The following is a 22203-nucleotide window of genomic DNA, read 5'->3' as shown; positions in this document are numbered from 1 at the left end:
GTAGCTCCCCCGGTTGGAAAAATGTTCAATGTTTGGGAGGGTTTCCTCCGTAAACTCTGATGCAGGGGGAGACCAGATCTTACCCTGGGGCGGGTTGGTAAAGGACTTGATTCTTCTTGAATGTGGCTGAGACCGATACTTCAGTATGCTTCCACAAAGGTGTCGAGCATAGCTTGGAGATTCTCAGAGATGGCGTTGTCATCTACATACTGAAGTTCCACGAGCAATGTCAATTATTTTTTTCTCCTTGGATTTCAAACGGTTGAGGCTGAAGAGTTTTCCGTCCATCCTGAAGACAATGTCCACTCCACTTGGAAGCTTGTTCTTGGCTAGATGAAGGATGGTGGCGCTGAAGGTGGAGAAAAAAATGGGGGCAATGACACATCCCTTGTTTGACTACAGTCTTGAATGCTAGCCTTTGTCTTTTTTCCGTCAATGACTACTGTAGCCGACACCTTATCATCGTGGAATCTGAAGATGTTGATTAATTTCTCTGGACAGCCGGCCTTTGACAGGGTCTTCCCGATTGACTGAGTCAAAAGCTTTGGTCAGATCGATGAAGACCATGTTGAGTGGCTGATGTTGCTCCTGGCATTTGTTGTCAAACAGTGAAAATGATATCCTTTGGTTGGAAGCAACACTGGCTTTCTGAAAGAATTTCTTCAGAGTGGGAGAAGGTGGCTAACGAGGATCCGGGCGATGATCTTCCCAGCGATGGAGAGTAGGGAGATACCTCAGTAGTCCCTACCCAGTTCCTTTTGTCTCCTTTCTTGGAGATGATGGCGATGACGGCATCTCTGAGGTCAGCAGGAATTTCGTCTCTGTCCCAGATTTTCAAGAGCAGCTGATGACGATGACGGTGATCTCTTCTCTTCTCTTCCAAGTTTGAAAATCTCTGCTGGGATCCTGACCACTCTTGCATCTTTTTCATTCTCCACATGTTTACTGGCCGCCTCTACTTCATCCATGCTTGGTGGGAGTCCAAGATCCTCTTTGATGGGGAGCTAGGGGAATTAATAATAATACTTTTTATTAGAGTCTCAAGTAGGTTTACATTAACACTGCAATGAAGTTACTGTGAAAATCCCCTAGTCGCCACATTCCGGTGCCTGTTCAGGAACACTGAGGGAGAATTCAGAATGTCCAATTCACCTAACAGCACGTCTTTCAGGACTTGTGGGAGGAAACTGGAGCACCCGGAGGAAACTCACGCAGACACAGGGAGAACGTGCAGACTCCGCACAGACCGTGACCCAAGCCGGGAATTGAACCCGGGTCCCTGGCTCTGTGAAGCAACAGTGCTATTTCTTCAAACACGTCCTCATCTATGATTGTATCACTGTTTAGGAGTTCTTCAGTATTCTTTCCATCAAAGGCTCATGTTTTCTCAGTCTCTCGAAAGGGGTTTGTCCTTATTCTGCACCAGTTTGAGGCCAAGGGTGTTGGGTCCATATATTATCTTGGTGCACTGAAGAAACCCCGAGTGTCGTGCTGGTCAGTGAGGAGTTGCAACTCCTTGGCTTTCTCAGTCCACCATTGGTACTTGACTTCCCTAGTTCTACTTTGTACCTTCGCTGTTGCTATTTGATGAGTTATCCTCTTTGCCTTGCTGAAGATATCCATGGATTGCGACCTAGCTGTGGTGGAGAGACTTGGCGTTCCATTAATTCCGAGAGCAATTACATACACTCTTACACTCTTGACAGGGTCACCCATGAGGGTAAGGTTGGAGGGGAGGAACCAGACAAAGCGCAATCCAAAGCAAGTCCTCAATGGCATCAGGCAGAAGATACTCTGGTATCAACATGCTGTGATAGCGGATGAATGCTGCAGCAGAAGCGAGATCTCCCAGTTGTCGAGGTTGCGTTGCCACTGGAACTGGACCTACCTTCTTGCGAGGACCGTGGGTCTGTTGATGTGCAACATCATTCCTACGTTAAAAAGATGTCCCACACCAGGCGCCTACCTTGAGGATACCAACACATCTTACCACACAAACAAGCCCTGCACTGATGAGCATGAGATCAATAGGATAGGGCTGTGAGATTCAGAAGTCCTGAGCTTCGGGCTGGCACTTGGTGGTGGGGTTTGATATACGACTACATATTAAAAGACGATGCATATAATCAAACATTAGTTACTTTAAATATTTCTTTCTATTGATATAGTGCCTTTATTATAGATAAGATGATGCTTTTATCAACAAAATTAAGCAATTTCTTTTGACAGGCGTTCATTTGAATTTTTGGATCGACTGCTACTGGAATGGCAAACACACTCACTAGAAAAGTAAGTAAACAACCAGGGAGCCTTTTTCCATGAATAGTCTGTAGTTCTTTTTGGGTTCCTACTAAGTGTAGTTTAAAATGGAAATGAGCTTTTGAACTGCACCATACAGCAAAGCAGATGATATCTGAACTGAACTAAATAGGGTAGAAACATTGGTCATGATTGCAATCGTAAATACTTATGGCCAGACAAATAGGTTATTGAAGAAATATATTCCTTACAATAGTGAGGAACTGGGGGATTAAAACAATTTAAATAAGATGGCTGGCAAGAGCATTTGAATGTGGTAGCAGTGCTGTTTCCATAGTAATGGAGGGAAGGCCTTTGAAAATGCATTCTGAGGCTCAATTTCCACTTTCTGGTTAAAAAGGCAGTGTGACATGAAACTGAAGTTGGGAGGGATTACGCTGCTCATTGTGCATAAATGTAACAGTGGTTATCCTGGATGAAATTTCTGTCTATAAAGTGAGAAAAATGAAATGTTACTTTTGAGATGAGACTCCAGTTGTGATGTTATCTTGTTAGGCATGTAGCTCTTCTGGCTGAAACGATAAAGAAGGGTATCCATGACGCTGATTCGGAGGCAAGACTCGAAGCTCGAAAGTAAGTTGTTCTTCAGTACCTGACATTATTGTAATGTTTCCAAAATATATTTTGATTTGCATGCTATTAGCCTGTATAGTCCAAACATGGAATGATGATTGACAACAACTTTGGTCATTCCATTCCGTATTTAATTCCGATTGATTGATTATCTATTTTATTTACTGCATTGCAACGTTTTCTTGTCTTCATTTACGATACATATTTTCATCCCTGGGAAAAGGACAGTGATAGAATCAATCCTGTAAGGCCGATTGTCAGTGCAAACTGCTCTATATTTGACACAATTTGCACATAAAAATTAAGAAACATGCTGAGAATTGCATGTGTTTCATTTTGCAAGTAAGGTGTGTTGTAGCGAAAACCTTCTATTCAACCCTTTTTCATTTTAAAGGGCAAAGGCAACTTTTCTCATGTCAGTTTCTTTAACAATGCCAAATAATTTTCATAATTGTGCTGGATAAAATTTTATCGCTGGACTCCATATTTAGTTTAACAGTTGCAAGCCATAAACTCTGTCTCCCCATTTTGCCATCTTTTCTTTGTATGTTTCGGTTTTTCTCCAGTTTTTACTTTCAGACAGTAACATACCTTGCTCTGGGTGCATCTTTTGTTTATTTGGTACTTGCCCCATCACCGTTAGCTTCACAGCGCCAGGAACCCGGGTTCGATTCCCGGCTTGGGTCACTGCCCGTGGGTTTCCTTCAAGCGCTCCAATTTCCTCCCACAAGTCCTGAAAGATGTGCTTGTTGGGTGAATTGGACAGTCTGAATTCTCCCTTAGTCTACCCGAACAGGTGCCAGAGTATGGCCACTAGGGGATTTTCACAATAACTTCATTGCAATGTTAATGTTTATTAGTGTCACTAATAAAGATTATTATTTCCTTGGCGGCACAAGACTAACTTTAGTCATTCAATTTCTCCTGCCTTCCACCCTGTCACTAGCCTTCCTTTATCCCACCAATCCCTTGCTAAAAACCTATTGAATATCTTCACTTTTCCTGGTTCCGATGAAAGGTCATCAACCTGAAATGTTAACTCTGTTTCTGTCTCCACAGATGTTACCTGATATGCTGAGTATTTCCAGCATTTTCGGTTTTTATTGCAGTATGTGCTGCTTCAATATTTATCTGCCTTCCATTTTCTTTTATAGAGTGTATTGGGATTTTCGCAGTCATTTCAGTAAAGAAGCTGAAATTTTGTTTAACTCATTGGAACCTGCCTACCAGAAACCTCTACAGTCCCATTTGAAAAATTCAGACAGTATTGTTTCCTTGCCACAGTCTGATCGTTCATCATCCAGTTCACAAGAAAGCTTAAAGTAAGAACTGTGGTCTACTTGAATTCTAAGCTTCAAAAACAGTGCAGTATAATAGCCATGCCTGCAATTCCTTTAGTTAATCTGTTCTCGTAACATTGTGTATCATTATGGATTGTATTTTAATGTAAAAACTCAGCTATATTATTTACATTACTATGTAAAAGTAACATAATCGAGTATCCTTTATCGGAAGCTCTTGGGTTAATTGCATTTCAGATACTTTTTGTTTTCGGGTACAACATGTAGGCCTACTTATATTGCAGAGGTGGAAGCCTATAGTCTAATGTAAATAAAATGGCTAAAAAAGTTTTATATAAATATGTACATATACTGTATATGTATTGCCTGCAGAAGGATAACAAAATTTGTTACCATATTTCTTCCTAGTCGTCCCCTGTCTACAAAGCGCAGTCCTACTGGAAGCTCTGTATCACGAGGTAATTGTTTTGTTCTTGTTTTAGCATCAACCAGTATAAAATAAAGTGGCACAGTAGCTGAATTGTTCCTTCCAAAACACAACTTGTATTTGAAGTACATAGTTCAATTTCCCCTCCCACATCCCCAGAAAATATGATCTTCATGGTTCCCTACTGTCCCCAATCCAATGCTCCCCTTCTGGATTTTCAGTTTTCCTATGTCATTTGCATTTGAAACTCCACGTACCATTCATTATCAAAACTAGTACCAAAACTGCTTGCCTCTATCTCTGTAGCATTTTACACCTCCGCCCACACTAATCCCACGCATGCCATTCTTTAATCATATTTTCACCCCCCTTGGACTTAACATCTGCCCTTATCCTTCCTGGAAGCCTCCAAATCTCCATCTCTCTTCCAGATGATTCACAACTTCACTGCCTGTATCCTGTGCCCCACACAACCAATGTTTCTCAACATTGCTGATCTACATTGGTTTAAAAATCCTTCACCTTGTCCCCAGAACTCTCTGGCCTTGTCTCAACCCATTGTTGCAACTTTGTTGTCTCTCACAGCCTCCAAGCTTTGTATGGAACTGGTTTAGCACAGGGCTAAATCGCTGGCTTTGAAAGCAGACCAAGGCAGGACAGCAGCACGGTTCAATTCCCGTACTAGCCTCCCCGAACAGGCGCCGGAATGTGGCGACTAGGGGCTTTTCACAGTAACTTCAGTTGAAGCCTACTTGTGACAATAAGCGATTTTCATTTCATTTCATGTATATATTCCTCCTACTTTTCTACTGTAAACATCAGCCAATCTGTCTGCTCCTTGGAATCTCCTGTCCAAAGCCCAACGGTATCTACCCCACTATCCGCCTTTAAAGTCACAATTTGAATCTTCCTGTATAGGCTGATATCCACTCCCTTTTTTCTTTGTGACTGATCAGACAATCAGCCGTGGAAACTAGATCCGACTTTAGATCTATCATCCATGGAAATTATAGTATAGCATAGTGGTATTCACTTCCCCTGGTTTCTAATGCTTCAATAATAGTCATGGGGCTGGATTCTCCTTCTTTGGGACTAAGTCCCCCAAAAAACTGGCGTGAAAGTGCCACATATTCCTAGCTCTGCAGAAGCTAGCAGGGACCCGGCGTGGATCGAGCAGTTTTTGCTGCAGTTACAGGCCCCCGCACTTCCGGGTCAGAGGCCGCGCATGCGCACGGCGGCTGCCTTCAGCGGCCGCGCTGTGCTCCATGGCGGACTCAGACCGTGGAGCAGGACCCTAAAAATAGAACCCCCGATCAACCACTTTGGATTCTCACTGTCTTCAGTTGATGTCCTGGAGGACTGAAGAATAGCCAATGTTGTTCCTTTGTTTAAGAAGAGTAGCAAAGATAATCCAGGGAACTACAGGCCGGTGAGCCTTACGTCAGTGGTAGGGAAATTACTGGAGAGAATTCTTCGAGACAGGATCTACTCCCATTTGGAAGCAAATGGACATATTAGTGAGAGGCAGCATGGTTTTGTGAAGGGGAGGTCGTGTCTCACTAACTTGATAGAGTTTTTCAAAGAGGTCACAAAGATGATTGATGCAGGTAGGGCAGTGGATGTTGTCTACATAGACTTCAGTAAGGCCTTTGACAAGGTCCCTCATGGTAGACTGGTACAAAAGGTGAAATCACACGGGATCATGGGTGAACTGGCAAGATGGATACAGAACTGGCTAGGTCAGAGAAGGCAAAGAGTAGCAATGGAAGGGTGCTTTTCTAATTGGAGGCCTGTGACTAGTGGTGTTCCACAGGGATCAGTGCTGGGACCTTTGCTGTTCGTAGTATATATAAATAATTTGGTGGAAAATGTAACTGGTCTGATTAGTAAGTTTGCAGATGACACAAAAGTTGGTGGAATTGTGGATAGCGATGAGGACTGTCCGAGGATACAGCAGGATTTAGATTGTTTGGAGACTTGGGTGGAGAGATGGCAGATGGAGTTTAATCCGGACAAATGTGAGGTAATGCATTTTGGAAGGTCTAATGCAGGTCGGGAATTTACAGTGAATGGTAGAATCCTCAAGAGTATTGAAAGTCAGAGAGATCTAGGTGTACAGGTCCACAGGTCACTGAAAGGGGCAACACCGGTGGAGAAGGAAGTCAAGAAGGCATACGGCACGCTTGCCTTCATTGGCCGGGGCATTGAGTATAAGAATTGGCAAGTCATGTTGGAGCTGTATAGAACCTTAGTTAGGCCACACTTGGAGTATAGTGTTCAATTCTGGTCGCCACACTACCAGAAGGATGTGGAGGCTTTAGAGAGGGTGCAGGAGAGATTTACCAGGATGTTGCCTGGTATGGAGGGCATTAGCTATGAGGAGCGGTTGACTAAACTCGGTTTGTTCTCACTGGAACGATGGAGGTTGAGGGGCGACCTGATAGAGGTTTACAAAATTATGAGGGGCATAGACAGAATGGATAGTCAGAGGCTTTTCCCCAGGGTAGAGGGGTCAATTACTAGGGGGCATAGGTTTAAGGTGCGAGGGACAAAGTTTAGAGATGTACGATGGTACGATAGTGACATTTAAGGGGCATCTTGACAAATACATGAATAGGATGGGAATAGAGAGATACTGACCCCGGAAGTGTCGAAGATTTTAGTTTCGGCGGGCAGCATGGTCGGCACGGGCTTGGAGGGCCGAAGGGCCTCTTCCTGTGCTTTACTTTTCTTTGTTCGTTGGTGTTCTTTGTGCCCAGCCCTATCCGCCCGCCCAAACATTGCCCGGGTGTGTATATGGCCCTTCCTGCCCTCCGATCGGCCTGAGTCCGCAGGCGCCACGCTAGTATCCTGACTGGCAGGACCATATTAGATCCATGGCGTCGGGACTTCGGACTGGTCGGGGGTGGAGAATGGTGGAGCGGGCCTCCAACAATGGCCTTGGGTAAGGGATGTGCGGCGCAACATACTCTCTTAAGTATGCTGCTTTTTGGGCCCTGGAGAATCGGGGAACCGGCAGTGTTCCTGATTCCATGCGGGGAACTGGATTATCCGCCGGGGCGCCGGCCATGATTTTGGCGTCGGGGTTTGGAGAATCCAGCCCATGATGTGGAGATGCCGGCGTTGGACTGGGGTGGGCAGGTGAGACTGAGGAAGGAGCTAAGCTCCGAAAGCTAGTGATTCCAAAGAAACCTGTTGGACCTTAACCTGGTGTTGTAAGACTTCTTACTGTTCAATGATAGTGACCATGCCACAGCTTAATTTGCTCGTGGACTACTTACATCCTAATTTCCACATCAGTTCATTTGTTCTGGTGTTGAAGACACTTTTCTCTCTCGACATCTCTGTTTTGGTAAGCAAAGACCTATTTTGATTACTGTAAGCAATTGCACAAAGAAATCGAGAATGTTAGCCATCTTCCACATTTCTATAGGAAAATCTTTTGATGTAGTCTATTTGACTTGTAAAAACACTTTTGAGAAAGTACCATGTGAGAAGTTCCTTTAGAAACTAAACTCCGTGAAAGTGCAATCTGAGTGTGTATTAACAACTGGCTAAAGAGGAGGAAATGGAAACTAAGGTAAAGAGCGTACAACTGTAATGTAGGAATGTGCTGGAGCTGAATGGTCCAGGAATCCAGGTTGGATTATGTGTGAGCAAACTGGCTTTTCATGATTACATTTGCAGCTGACACTATAAGCTGGAGGATCTGAGCTCAGTACAAGATCTTATGAATTAGGCAAGACAGACTTTGAACTTGGTCGATCAGGTATTGAGTTAAATTCAGTGGAGACAAGTGAAAGGAAAAATTAGCTGCTTATAATTCTATGTCGTCAGAACTTGCTAAAGGGAAGTTGAGCGAGACATGGAGCTATGATTTTGAAATGAGCAACAAGTCACTGTGAAGAAAATCTCTTGCATTTATATAGTACCTTTCAAAACCTCAGGGTGCTGTAATCTTCTTTAATCAGGATGCTCCAAGCCTCAAGGTGCTTTAATCCAATTAACTACTTTTAATGTGTGGCAAATTCCTGCAAACAGCAATGTGATATAGAGCAAATCATTTTGATTTTGTGATGCTGATTGGGGGTAATGAATATTGGCCAGGACACCCGAATAACTTGCCTGCTCTGCATCAAAGTAGCGCCATCAGACCTTTACGTTGGTTTTACAGCGGAAACTTGGTTTAACCCAAAACACAGCACGCCTGAAATCATTATCAAATATTTTATGGCAGCGCACTTAGAAAATAGTGGCAGGATCAGACGGTCAGCATGGATTTATGATGGGGAAATCATGCTTGACAAATCCCAGGAGGCCGTGGCGTAGTGGTATTGTCACTGGACTAATTAACCAGAGACCCAGAGTAATGCTCTGGGGACCCAAGTTCAAATACCGCCACTGCAGATGGTGAAATGTCAATTCAATAAAAATCTGGAATTAAAAGTCTAATGATGACCATGAAACCATTGTCGATTGTTGTTAAAAAAAAAAAAAAAAAAAAAAAAAATCTGGATCACGAATGTCCTTTAGGGAAGGAAATCTGCTGTCCTTCCCTGGTCTGGCCTACATGTGACTCCAGACACACAGCAATGTAGTTGACTCTTAACTGCCCCCTCAAGGGCAATTAGGGATGGCCAATGAATGCTGGCACAGCCTGCGATGCCCGCGTCTCATGACCGAATTAAAACAAAAAAAATCTACTGGAATTCTTTGAGGATGTAACTGGTAGAGTTGATGAGGGGGAGCCAGTAGATGTGCTTTATCTAGACATTCAGAAGGCTATTCATAAAGTCCCATTTAAGCGTGTAAAATTAAAGTGTTTGGGATTAGAGGTAGTGTATTGAGATGGAAAGCAAACTGGTTGGCAGACAGGAAAGACTAGGAATTAACATCTTTTTCCAGATTACAAGCAGTGATGTGTGGGGTACCACAGGGATTGGTGCTGGGACCATATTAATGATTATGGGGAACAAAGTGTAATATGTCCAAATTTGCAGATGAGACAAAGTTGGGTGGAAGGGCGAGCTGTAAGGAGGATGCAGAGATCTTCAGTGTGATTTGGGCAAGAGTGAGTGGGCAAGTGAATGGCAGATGCAATATAATTTGGACAAATGCGAGGTTACCCACTTTGGTAGCGAAAGCGTGAAGGCAGACTTGTCTGAATGGCCATAAATTCGGAGAGGGGATTGTGCAATGAGACCTGGTGTCCTATTCCACCAGTCGCTGAAGGTAAGCATGCAGATGCAGCAGGCAGTAAAGAAGGCCTATGATATGTTGGCCTTCATAGTGAGAGGATTTGAGTACAGGAGCAGGGGATGTCTTTCTGCAATTCTGCAGGGCCTTGATGAGGCCATAACCTGGAATATTGTGTGCAGTTTTGGTGTCCTTATCTGAGCTAAAGAGAGAGTGCAGCGAAGGTTTACCAGACTGATCCCTTGGATGGCAGGACGTACAAAGAGATTGGATAGGTTAGGATTGTATTCGCTGGAGTTCAGAAGAATGAGAGGGGATCTTACAGAAACCTATGAAATTCTAACGTGACTATTCAGGATAGATGCAGGAAGGATGTTCCCAATGATGGGTGTGTCTAGAATCAGGGGGCACAGTTTGAGGATATGGTGTAGGACAGATTCGGAGAGAAATTTCTTCACCCAGAGAGTGCTGAGCCTGTGGAATTTGTTACCACAGGAAGTAGTTGAGGCCAAAACATTGTATGTTTTCAAGAAGCAGTTAGATACAGCACTTGGGGTGAAGCGGATCAAAGGGATATGATGGGGTAAGGTGGGGTTAGGCCAATGAGTTGGATAGCCATAATGAATGACGGAACAGGGTCCAAGGGCTGAATGGCCTCTTCCTCCTAGTTTCTATGTTTCTGACAGTGCAGCACTCCCTCAGTACAGTACTGCACAAAGATATCAGCCTAGATTTTGTGCTCAAGTCTCTGGAGTGCAACTTGAGCCTGCAACCTTCTGACTCGGGCGAGAATGCAAACCGCCGAGTGAACATGATGCTAAAACATGTTGTTCAATTAATTTAGTTAAGAGTTAACACTAACACTTAAGTTGCAGCTATGTATGATCAGTTCTAGTTACTGCAACATGGAGAGTGTAATGTAGAAGAGAGAATGGTGCTTATCCTCATTGTACAATGGACGAATGACGAGTGGACAGAAAACACATTTTTCAACCTTAATGAAAGATACCTGAGGCATTTAAAATACTTAATCGAATAGAAAAAATAAACAACAAAAAGATATGCTTGGGCAATGAGACAATGGGACCATTTCAACGTTGTTGACAATTGCCAGGTTGCTTGATTATGTAGTGAGATGCTGTTGGTATCCTGGAGGAATGAGATCAAGATTCAGCTGCATTAAAGTCTATATTGTGGAAATCCAGTCTTTGAGTGGCTTGCTTAGGTCTTTTAATTTGCAATTGGTGTCAATAGAGGATTGTTCTGTAGCCGGGGCTGACTCCAATTTTGTCTTCTGTTCGTAAATCATCCAAATACATGAAGGTAGCTCCATACCAGGCAGACCAATGCAATCTTTTGCTATAATACAGTAAATGGCTTGCGTTTAATTTTTAGTTTCCAGACCAATTTTTCAATTTTGTTTACCTTTGCGATTTGCATTTGAGATTCAGTACTCAAGGTGTAATACTTTTTTTTCTCTCCCTCTTTCCCCCAATTCTGGTACAAAAGCTTCAACAGTCAGTGCGAAGTCTGTGTCTAACACAGGAGCTCTGCAACGCTCTCGCAGTGATATCGATGTGAATGCAGCTGCGAATGCCAAATCACGCTTGACTGCCACTCCAAGTAATACGCCTGGACATTTCAGCTCAGCAGCAGCTCTACCTCCAGGGTCCTACGCTTCTCTAGGTAAAGACTAAGCTAACCACAACTTTTTTCTTTGAGCTGTTAAATGTGCCACAATTCCATAATAGGATAATCTTTGCAGATCAACTAGGATTTCAAGTGCCGTGAACAGAATTTTCCATCTTGAATTTGAAAACTGTGTTCAAAATCTAAATTAGAAATGTTGACACCCTTCTGGGATATTTTGTAAGAAACATATAGGACCATAGGACTTCGGAGCAGGAGTAGTTCATTTGACCATTGGAGCCTGCTCTGCCATTCGATAAGATCTTAGCTGATCTGATTGTGTTGTCAACTCCCCATAACTCTTGACTCTATCTAACTCTGCCTTGAATAAAGTCAATGACCCAGTTTCCATTGCTTTCTGGGCAAGAGAATTCCACAGATTAACAACCCTTTATTTTGGTGTAGTATCAGTTGCTGAAGCAGCCAGGAATGGTCCATTGAGTCAACATATTAGGTGTATAAGACTTGGCAAAGATTTGTGATATGGTCATTGAGAAGCAGTAGGTTTTGCACAGTTGATCAGTGGCAAGTGATGTCATTACAGATTAAGTTATTTGTGTTGTGCTTAACAATTACCAGAGAAAACTTAGCTGTCAATTGTTTCAGTGGACTTGTTTTAAAGGAATTTTGAAATCTAAGTCCCTTTTGGGTTGTGTCAAAAGAACAAAATATAACATAATATCAAACCCATGGAGTGTACTTTTATAGGTACATGGCTTTGAGCCAAAAAACAGGTGCTAATGTATGAAAAGGCTTAGATTCTTTTGCGGTTTTCCCACAAGCAAATTTGGACCTTCTCCAATATTATAAACCAGAGGCAGTAGTAGAGGCGGGTACAATTTTGTTTTTTACAATGCATTCAGACAGTTATATGGGAAAGCTGGGTATAGAGGGTTATAGGCCAAATGCAGGCAATTGGGACTAGCTTAGTGGTTAAAAACTGGGCGGCATGGACAAGTTGGGCCGAAGGGACGCTTTCCATGCTGTTAACCTCTATGACTTTGTGACTTTGTGAAAACCATTAAATGGATGGGCAAGTGCTATAAAACTGTATTTAGAACCAATTTTGAAACAATGTTATGTGACAACAGAATATCCTAAATTAATCAATTTAAATGCTTTTTATAATTTAATATGGGTTGGACCTTTTAAGAAATAGCAACAGAAATGGGTCACTCAGTCTTATGAGTCTGCTCTGCCATCAAAATGCTTATGGCTCATTTGCTATTCAACTCCACCGTTCCAATTATTCCCTTTATTGCTTGATTCTCTTAGCATGTGACAATTTATTGATGCCTCCCTTATATTTGTAATCATTGAGCATCTATAAGCCTTTTGGGATAGAGAATTCCAAAGATTCACTATCTTCTGAGGGAGGAAATGTTTCGACATCTAGCCCCTTTTCCTGAGGCTGTGACCCCGTGTTCTAGATTCCCCAGCCAGGGAAAACATTCTCCTAATATCTGCACTGCGAAACACATCAAGAATTTTACATGTTTCACTGAGATCACCTCTCATTCTTAACTTTGCAGAGCACATAGAATTATATAATTATCATGATAACTATGTAATATCACTGTGGTAAAGTACAGAATGTTTTTATTTCACCTGTTCAAGGAAATCATTTTATGATTTGGTACCCTTTTTTGCGATTGGTGTCCAGATTTTATGCCTTTCATCGTTTTAGAGAAGTATTACAGCTCCACGGGATTCTTTTGTTTACTATGGGTTAAACTAGTGAGCCCATCTTTGCTAATCTTACTAACATTTCCCTGTCCTCCCTTCCCTATCTTCTTTTGCTGAAAGATGGCACATCCACTAAAGCTGAGGGTAAGCAGCTTGTTTTCTGTTACCAGCTGTCTGTCCCCATCTTGTGTATTCTGGCTGGTATCTGTGACAACACTGTTCTTTCAGTGGTTTCCATCTGTGACCATAATTGGTACCTCGCATGACGTGTTGCATGGTGATGCAGTGTATATATAAATATATATATATATATGTGCACATGTAAATATACATATACATATATATATATTTCCTCAGCTATACTTAACATGACAGTGTTGACCGTCAGTACATTATATCTACAATCTGGGTTCTTTGAGTTCATACTGCAATGTTTGGACTCTTCAAAGAAACTTATTGGCTGGTGTAATCAGTGACGACAAATGTAGTTTCCCAGAAATGAAGAGATGCCATCTTCTGAGTCAGCCCATATTAAAGTTTTCGCTTACCTGCAGAATAACAGTTGTTTATATTCATGAGAGGGAAGTTGCCTTGCGAATTGGCACTTAACCAGTGGATCAGGGACTCTTTCCAGCATCAAAGTTGAGAACAATCTTTTAAATTTATTGTTACATTTTATAATGCTGTGGTTAAAAAAAAAAACAAATGTGAGTGTGCACTCACAACACAACACAAATGAACAGTGGTAAAATACGTATTGTACCAAAAGTCTAGATATTCCAGTCAAGTTGTAGGTCTCATTAGATTAGCTGAATTTGCATACATTCTAATTTAAGTAATCAAATAATGCACTATCTCCTGACAGGAACCATTCTTTTAGTTTATTTTTTGAATAAATTAAATGTATAGGAGAAATTAGGCAAAAAGAAGCAAACAAAACTTTGATCTCTGCAATAAACTGTGGTATTTGTTCAAGAAATCAGATTTTAGATACTATAAAATAAAGTTGGTATAGTTTTAAGACCAGAGTTTTGATCATGTCTGTTGAGTTATTTCATTGTTTTCTTTGTTTTCTTGTATTGTGTTTCTTCTGCACTATTTTGCAATAGTGACTTATTTTCCAACATGACAGAACTGACAACTTCAATTGTTTACTTCATCTTAAGGGGTTTCTACAAAGAAGGATGGTAAGAGAGTTGTGCAGGCTGTGTGCTTTTTTGAGTTTAGGCTGTGGGAAAGGAGCATCCCATTCTGTGTGCTAAACTTGTGTAATTGGGCCTATGTACAATGTCTATCTGCTGAGAGATTGAGAGCAAATTTATGTTAATTGACACAATTAATTAATTTCCGGCGCTGTGGCTGTGTATTATTTCTGTGGTGTGTTTGATTATGCAACGACAAGTGGGGAGTGTTACTATTTTTGTTGGACTGTGATGTGACTAGTAATAAAAGTTTGTGCTGCTCACATGTAACTATTAGTAGTTGGCCTCAATATGCTCAAGCTTCAGTTTTGTGCAGTATTTGGCAGTCTGTTTAGTGCATGTCGTTACAAAGTGGTTGTCACTGTAACCTTTAAAATAAAACATGAAAAGGAGATCCGATAAGGTGATTATTTTCCAATTGGTATTTCAGTAACATATAGCAGCAATCACTCGCTCCATTGTGAAAGCTGTGTATTTTACTACTTGTTTTTCACACAGCATAGTATTAGCGATAAACATAATTAATCTCTGCTGTGTGTGTGAAATCTGACTTTATACAGAAATATTAATAATTCTGCATTGCAAATGTATCAGTACACACACCTACAGGATCTCAAACAATATGAACCGTAGCAATATTTATGATTGGTTTTGAAAAATAACTTTGGAGTTGCTCCTTGGAGATCTTCGAACGTATAGGCAGAAGTACATCAAATATTTTACGAAGTTCTTAAATTAGAACAGTTAGATGCTGATGACTATTATACTTGTGATAACAGCCTGTTTCTACATGTTGGAGCGATGTTTGTGGTGAGGGTGTTGTACCTTAGCTCCAACATTAGCAATGTGATATTTCCATTTCCACACCAACTATCTCTTGTATCCTTTGTTTTGCCCCCAGTTTTTTTTCTTAATTATGCTGAAATTTAATTTTACCTATATTGACCACTAGAGCGCTGATACCTTGGCCAAATGTCTGTATTTGGGATCCTAAGATGTCATTTGGTGAGAATGATCTTCTCTTCACAGACTGGTTGAGCTGGCTGAATGAGTTTTTGTTCCATTTTTAAATCTATATCTGCATATTTGCACTGCAGGTGTCACTAATTACCAATTGGCATTAGACACACGGCTGATCTATCGTCTTCACAACCCGTCTTCTGTGCTCTTGTGGTTTTATCTCGAGCGATCTATGAACATTTATCTTGGAGCTCTCCTACATCTCTGACTCAACTATCAGTTGATGTGGAATTTGGGAGCTTACTGTTGGTTGTAAGCTAGACCAGCTACTGTTGATGATTGTAAGCAAGACCAGTGACTGACATGACATGGTTTTTTAAAGTATTTTTTCTCCTTAATTCAATTAATCAATATTCCTAATTTCTATAATTAATGAGAAATAGAAGTAAACAGAAAAGGTTCCCTTTAGACGAGACTCGTTGAGCTTAAAATTTCTCTTGAAAGTTTCAGGATAGTTTATACTGACTGACTATACCAACATAGGAATTGCAGCCCTCGGCCAATGTCAATTAGGATCACTGCTAAAATGTCCCTTTCGCAGCAAGACATTCTTAGACATGTACATTATATTTTTATTTTATTTGCCTCTTCCAGGTGGTAGTGTGTTGGGTTTAGTGAATAGTAGAAGAGATGTATGGGTTTGATTTTTCTTTTGCCCTTTTGTATACTAGGTAGCAATAATGTTTCACAAGCTTTCCCTCCACTGTCAATAGGTATTTGAATCCGTTAATCATTTTGTTGCTGGTCTTCAAAAATTGAGTAATTTGCAAGTCCAGGTGTTTTGTTGGCTATCTCTTGTAACTGTCTTTGGCTATTCCTCATAATTTTCAATTTGTTTCTTGATTCGTCAAGTATACTTTTCTATTTATTGTCCTATTTGCTGTTGTTTTCCTTTTATTATTTATTGCTTCATTAATGTTCTTGGTCGATTCTCTCCCGTGCCTTTTTTCTCCCAGCTTCTTGTTATCTAAGTTTGCATACACACTACTTCATTGTGAGGGAAGAGATTTTCAGGCTTGCAACAAACCAAAGAGCTGGGGCAAAAAAAGACAGGAAACAATTATTGAAATCCTCGAGGAAAAGAGAGGGCAATATTGCACGGGATTAGAATGAATAAAATAATGAGAGTTGAGCACAAGGAATGTGAAAATAACAATTATTTATTAACCAGGTGATGAATAAAAGAGCAATCTTGAACAAGAGAAGCATGTTTTTTTTCCTGTGGCAAATGGACTCTAATTTGCTTACACTACAGAATGCCAAATTTCTATTGCCAGCAGGGCAGTTGATTTTGTGAATTGAGTTGCCGATCCTGCATCTTGGAAGATATGAGAAATTTCTAAACCATAATGACTCCGCTTTTTCTGTGCATGTACCCCAAGGCTGCATGATTTTTGTAATAAAGCTGGAAATGGATAGTGACACCAATTTCTGTCCTTCTGTGACATTGGTGCAATATTATTGGCAGATGTGCTTGGAAGTAAAATAGATCTTGTGCCAAGCATTCCCCAGTCAGTTTAGCTGCAGGATAAACCCTCCTTTGCACTATATGCCGTAACTCAATCTTAGGACTAAATGTCAACAAAATGACATTTCCATTTTCCAACACTGTCATCCTTGTGATCCCTTTGTGCCAGACTGTCAGTTAGCTCAGTGTTAAGTTTTCACTGTAGACTGGTGCCCTCTAGGAACCCCCTTGACTGACCAAACTAATTTAATTTGATTCTTATAACTGTCAGAAAAATTAGACTTCAATTCAGTCAGTCTGAGCTGGTCATGAAACCAGGTCACAGAAATGTCATTATGGAATTCTAATAAATTGTTTTCTCAAAACATTAAATTGTTTTTGTTTTGCCTGCTGAAAACCACTGTTCAATATTTTCTGTGAATATACAACTACAAACTATTCCTGCTCTTGCATCTTACTTCAGTCAGTGGCAAAAAGCCAGCATCTTGGATTTCTGTTGAACACTGCATATTTTTTGTCTATAATTTTACTGTCAGAACAGTCTAGTTAGAGTACCCAGTGGTAACAGAAGGAAAAAAAATCTCTCTCTCTCTCTCTCATATATATGACTTGTATCCTGTTCACACATCACCCAATGCTTTCTGACTTGCCTGGCAGTACAGCAATACCTCTGTTTCAGCGTTCCTCCTGTTCATATCCTGCCATGGCCTCACTGCTCTCTATTACTGTAACTTCCCGCTGTTCCATTTGTGACAATATATAAACACACTCAAATTATCTGTTGATGTTCTTTATTGGCCACTACTCCGAAATCCACTTGGAACATTCAAGTTTAATGTTGCAGGTACGGCTCTGTAATTATCCCATATTTTGCATTTTACAATTTCACCATAGTGACCATCTGTAGCATGCATGGGTTTTATTTTTGCATATGAGCTGAAAGTGGAGATATGTTTTTTATTTTGAGTATGAAGAAACTACAAATTTATACATGCTGAATACTTCGAGCTAAGACCAAACCAGCTTTTTGAAAGAAATACTTAATCTGTTCAATCAAACTATGGCCACGAACCTCAGCAAGGGTGAGTTACATCCCACGACATAGGAATTTTAAAATTCCACAGATCCTGTTAAGTTAAAATGTGCAAGGTACCTTCACACAATGGACATAATTCTCTCCAAGCCAAACATATTAAATATATAATCATAGAATTTACAGTGAAGAAGGAGGCCATTCGGCCCTTGGCAAGAGCATCCTTCTTAAGCCCATGCCTCCACCCTATCCCTGTAACCCGACCTAACCTTTTGGACCATAAGGGGCAATTTAACATGGCCAATCCACTAACCTGCACATCTTTGGACTGTGGAAGGAAACTGGAGCACCCGGAGGAAACCCATGCAGATACAGGGAGAAAGGGCAAACTCCACACAGAGTCACCCGAGGCTGGAATTGAACCTGAGACACTCGAGCTGTGAGGCAGCGGTGCTACCACTGTGTCACCATGCTGCCCCTATGATTAATGTTTTGTGAGTTATATTGGATAACAATGCAGGATTGTCTGACTTCACTCCACTCCAATGCTGAACTCTTGCTGGCCTGAAATCGTTTTGTTCCTTTATCCTGCTAATAATAAATTTGAAAGAGTTTTTTTTTAAAGCTTCTGGCTGGATCAAATATTGGGTAAATGGAACAAACTAAGTTAACGGATAATTCTATTACAAAAGGTTTCTGCAATGCATTATCAGCACGGTAGCATTGTGGATAGCGCAAATGCTTCACAGCTCCAGGGTCCCAGGTTCGATTCCGGCTTGGGTCACTGTCTGTGCGGAGTCTGCACATCCTCCCCGTGTGTGCGTGGGTTTCCTCCGGGTGCTCCGGTTTCCTCCCACAGTCCAAAGATGTGCGGGTTGAGTGGATTGGCTATGATAAATTGCCCATAGTGTCCAAAATTGCCCTTAGTGTTGGGTTGGGTTACTGGGTTATGGGGATAGGGTGGAGGTGTGGACCTTGGGTAGGGTGCTCTTTCCAAGACCCGGTGCAGATTCGATGGGCCGAATGGCCTCCTTCTGCTCTGTAAATTCTATGATTCTATGATCACGTAATAATTTAAATATAAAATTTGGAATGCTGCCATGTATTAGACCCCACATTTTGTGGCAGACTTCGAAGCAGCAGAGAACAGAGGAGTACCTCCAGGATAATGGATCCCTAGATTGCAGCACTAATGTTACTCACTTTAGTAAAACCTAACATGCATACATGGATTCATGTTGCAGGAGGTTTAGATTTGAAATTGGTTGTGATAGGACAAAACTATGTCTACAATTCGAAGGAAAAGATGCAGGTTAAAAGTCGGGAGCTGTTTGTTACATCAAGATGGTTACAATGTGGAACAGATCATTGGTGCAAGTGATGTGAATGGGTATTTGGATTCTTTCCTTCAAAAGGAAGAGATATTTTCCTGACCAAGGTTGACATTAAATTACTTTTGTACGTCTAGTGATGAACTGTGTATTGCCATGGTTTCCTGAAGTGTTCGAGACTTGTTATGTGGAGTCTTAGGGGGATTGTTTTCCCCTGAAATTGGCCACTTTTTTTTTTGTTCTCGATGCTCCAGTTCTTGTGTTCCCAAGAGCAGTGAACACTCAGACGTTCGCCACTCATGACTTCCGGTGGCGGCTATGAAGGAGTAGGTCGCACATTTGGTGGCTCCCGCTCGGGTCGGAACTTTGGACCTTTCCCCCCGATGTTTTTGTCGGATATGAAGTGGAAAATTGATGTTGGATGCAACTGTGACGAAGAATCCTACATCAGTGCATGGAGAAACGGACCAGGAGTGCTCGCAAAGAAAGAAATAGACGAACGGAGAAGGCTTGGACTGAGGCTGCAGCGGGAGAAAGCATGGCGGACGACCGGAATTCTGGCTCGACGACCCAGCGGTCGACGGAGCAGTTGATGCAGTTCATAGAGGAGGGCTTAGCCAAGCAGAAACAGGAATGCTTGGACCCGATTTAAGGAGTCGATTGCGCGGCTGGAACTCAGACTGGATGCTCAGGATCAGGCGATCCAGAAAGTGGAGAAGGCACTGAGCAGTAGTAGCACCAAGCTGCAGTGGAGTTGGAGGTGGGGATGCTGAGAGACTAGCAGAAAAAGCTCCAGGAGAAGGTGGAGGACTTAGAGAATAGGTTCCCCTGGCAGAACCTGAGAATCGTGGATCTCCCAGAGGGATCCGAAGGAGCGGACGCAGGAGCATACATAGCGAGTATGTTTGAGAAGCCAGGGGGGAGGGGATATTCACCCGACCCTTGGAGGTGGACAGGGCACACAGAGCGCTAGCGAGGAAGCCGTGTGTAGGTTACCCACTCGCCGAGAGCAATGGTGGTGAGATTCCACAGGTACCTGGACAAGGAGTACATTCTACGGTGGGCCGGGCAGATACGGAGCTGTAAATGGGAGAACAGCATCCTGCATATATATCAGATCTGAGCGCGGACGTGGCCAGGAGAAGAGCAGGGTTCAATCAGATAAAATCGATCCTCTTTAAGAAGAAGGTAAAGTTTAGATTACTGTATCCGGCCCATCTTTGGGTCACTCACAAAGTGCAGCATTTCTATTTCGAGTCGCCCGAGGAAGCGATGGACTTCGCTAGAAGGAAACGGCTGGTAGCGGACTGAGGTGTTTGGACTGAACCTTGCTGCAGTGTTCTTTGTTTAAAACATTTTTTTAAAGAAAATAAACCAGTTTTTGTCTTTGGATGTTACTTGTAATGCCTTCTGTATTGATTTGGGGTCTGCGGACAAGCCCGAGTTAAAATTTGCATTTGCACTGATGGGGGATGGAGGTGTGAATGTTAGATGTTGGATCTTCTTTTTGATTTTCTTTGTGTTTCTTTCGGGTAATTGGGTTGGGATTGTTACATTTGCATATGTGGGTCCGAGGGGAGGGGAGGGAACAATAGGTGGGAAAATGTCTGGCGCCTTGGGCGGGGGCCACCAAGCTAGCTGGGCGGGCTAGCTCACGGAAGCGCAGTGGGGATTGAGCAGATAGTGTGCTTGTTAAAGGGGGCTGTGTGTATAGTGTTGTTACGGGGGGGGGGGGGGGGGGGAAGAAAGACGCCACCCACCAGGCTGATCACATGGAACGTAAGACGGCTAAATAGACCGGTTAAGAGGCCACGCGTGTTCGCGCATTTGGGGGGACTGAAGGCAGACGTGGCAATGTTGCCTGAGACGCACCTTAGAGTAACTGACCAGGTCAGACTAAGGAAGGGATGGGTAGGATAGGTTTTCCACTCGGGACTGGACTCTAAGACTGGAGGGGTCGTGATCCTGATTAATAAGAGAGTGTCATTTGAGGCGGGAATAATAGTTGCGGACGTGGGGGGGTCGGTACATTCATTCTGGTCAGTGGGAAGCTGGAGGGGCTGCCGGTGGTACTCGTGAATGTGTACGCGCCAAATTGGGATGATGTGAAGTTCATGAGGATGTTGGGGAAGATCCCGGACCTGGATTTGCATAAGCTGGTCATGTGTGTGTTGGGGGGGGGGGGGTCATTAACCCAGGGCTAGACCGATCTAGCCCAAGGACAGGCAGGGTGCCGACAATGGCAAAGGAGCTAAAGGGGTTTATGGAGCAGATTGGGGGGGTGGACCCTTGGAGATTTTGACGGCCAAGAGTGAAGGAGTTTCCTTCTACTCGCACGTGCATGAAGTGCACTCCCAGATTGATTTTTTTAATCCTGAATAGGGCTTTATTGACGGGGGTAGTGGACACTGAGTATTCAGCGATCACGATCTCGGATCATGCCCCGCACTGGGTTGACATACAGGTGAGCAGCCAGCGCCCGCACTGGAGGTTGGAAGTGGGACCTTTAGCTGATGAGGTGTGTGTGCGGCTGACAAAATGTATCCAGAACTATCTGGAAGTCAACGACACGGGGGAAGTTTTGGCTGCAGTGGTCTGGGAGGCGCTGAAGGCGGTGGTTAGAGGGCAGCTGATCCCGATACGGGCCCACAGGGAGAAGGCAGACCGAGCAGAGGCGGACCAACTGATGAAGGAAATACTACAGGTCGACAGGAGGTATGCGGAGACCCCAGAAGCAGGGCATCTTAGGGAACGACGGAGGCTACAGGCGGAGTTTGGCTTGTTAACTACAGGCAAAGCAGCGGAGCAGCTGAGGAAGGCGAGGGGGGCGATCTATGAATATGGGGAGAAAGCCTGTAGAATGCTTGCGCTGCAGCTTAGAAAGCAGGAGGCGGCCAGGGAGATTGGGAAAGTAAGGGACAGGGATGGGAACCTGGTCAGAGATTCAGCTGGGGGTCA

At 42.7% G+C, this 22203-nt stretch overlaps 1 protein-coding gene across 41 annotated transcripts in view; it reads left to right on the top strand.

Moving 5' to 3' along the window:
• Positions 1-22203, top strand: part of clasp1a (cytoplasmic linker associated protein 1a) — a 414750-nt gene that overhangs the window by 223389 nt on the left and 169158 nt on the right. For 21 of the 41 annotated variants that reach the window (XM_072470321.1, XM_072470304.1, XM_072470277.1 and 18 more), the window contains exons 15-21: positions 2230-2289; positions 2815-2892; positions 4047-4214; positions 4602-4651; positions 11326-11502; positions 13312-13335; positions 14358-14378. In XM_072470321.1, the coding sequence (XP_072326422.1) occupies positions 2230-2289; positions 2815-2892; positions 4047-4214; positions 4602-4651; positions 11326-11502; positions 13312-13335; positions 14358-14378 (578 nt within the window). The remainder of the gene's footprint in view (positions 1-2229; positions 2290-2814; positions 2893-4046; positions 4215-4601; positions 4652-11325; positions 11503-13311; positions 13336-14357; positions 14379-22203) is intronic. The other 20 variants (XM_072470331.1, XM_072470357.1, XM_072470564.1 and 17 more) reach the window with 2 other exon arrangements.

This window comes from Scyliorhinus torazame, chromosome 2 (genome assembly GCF_047496885.1).
Source record: "Scyliorhinus torazame isolate Kashiwa2021f chromosome 2, sScyTor2.1, whole genome shotgun sequence".
In the NCBI taxonomy this organism is placed as follows: Eukaryota; Metazoa; Chordata; class Chondrichthyes; order Carcharhiniformes; family Scyliorhinidae; genus Scyliorhinus; species Scyliorhinus torazame.
The sequence above is the reverse complement of the archived record's forward strand: the minus strand, read 5'-3'. Positions and strand labels throughout refer to the sequence as shown.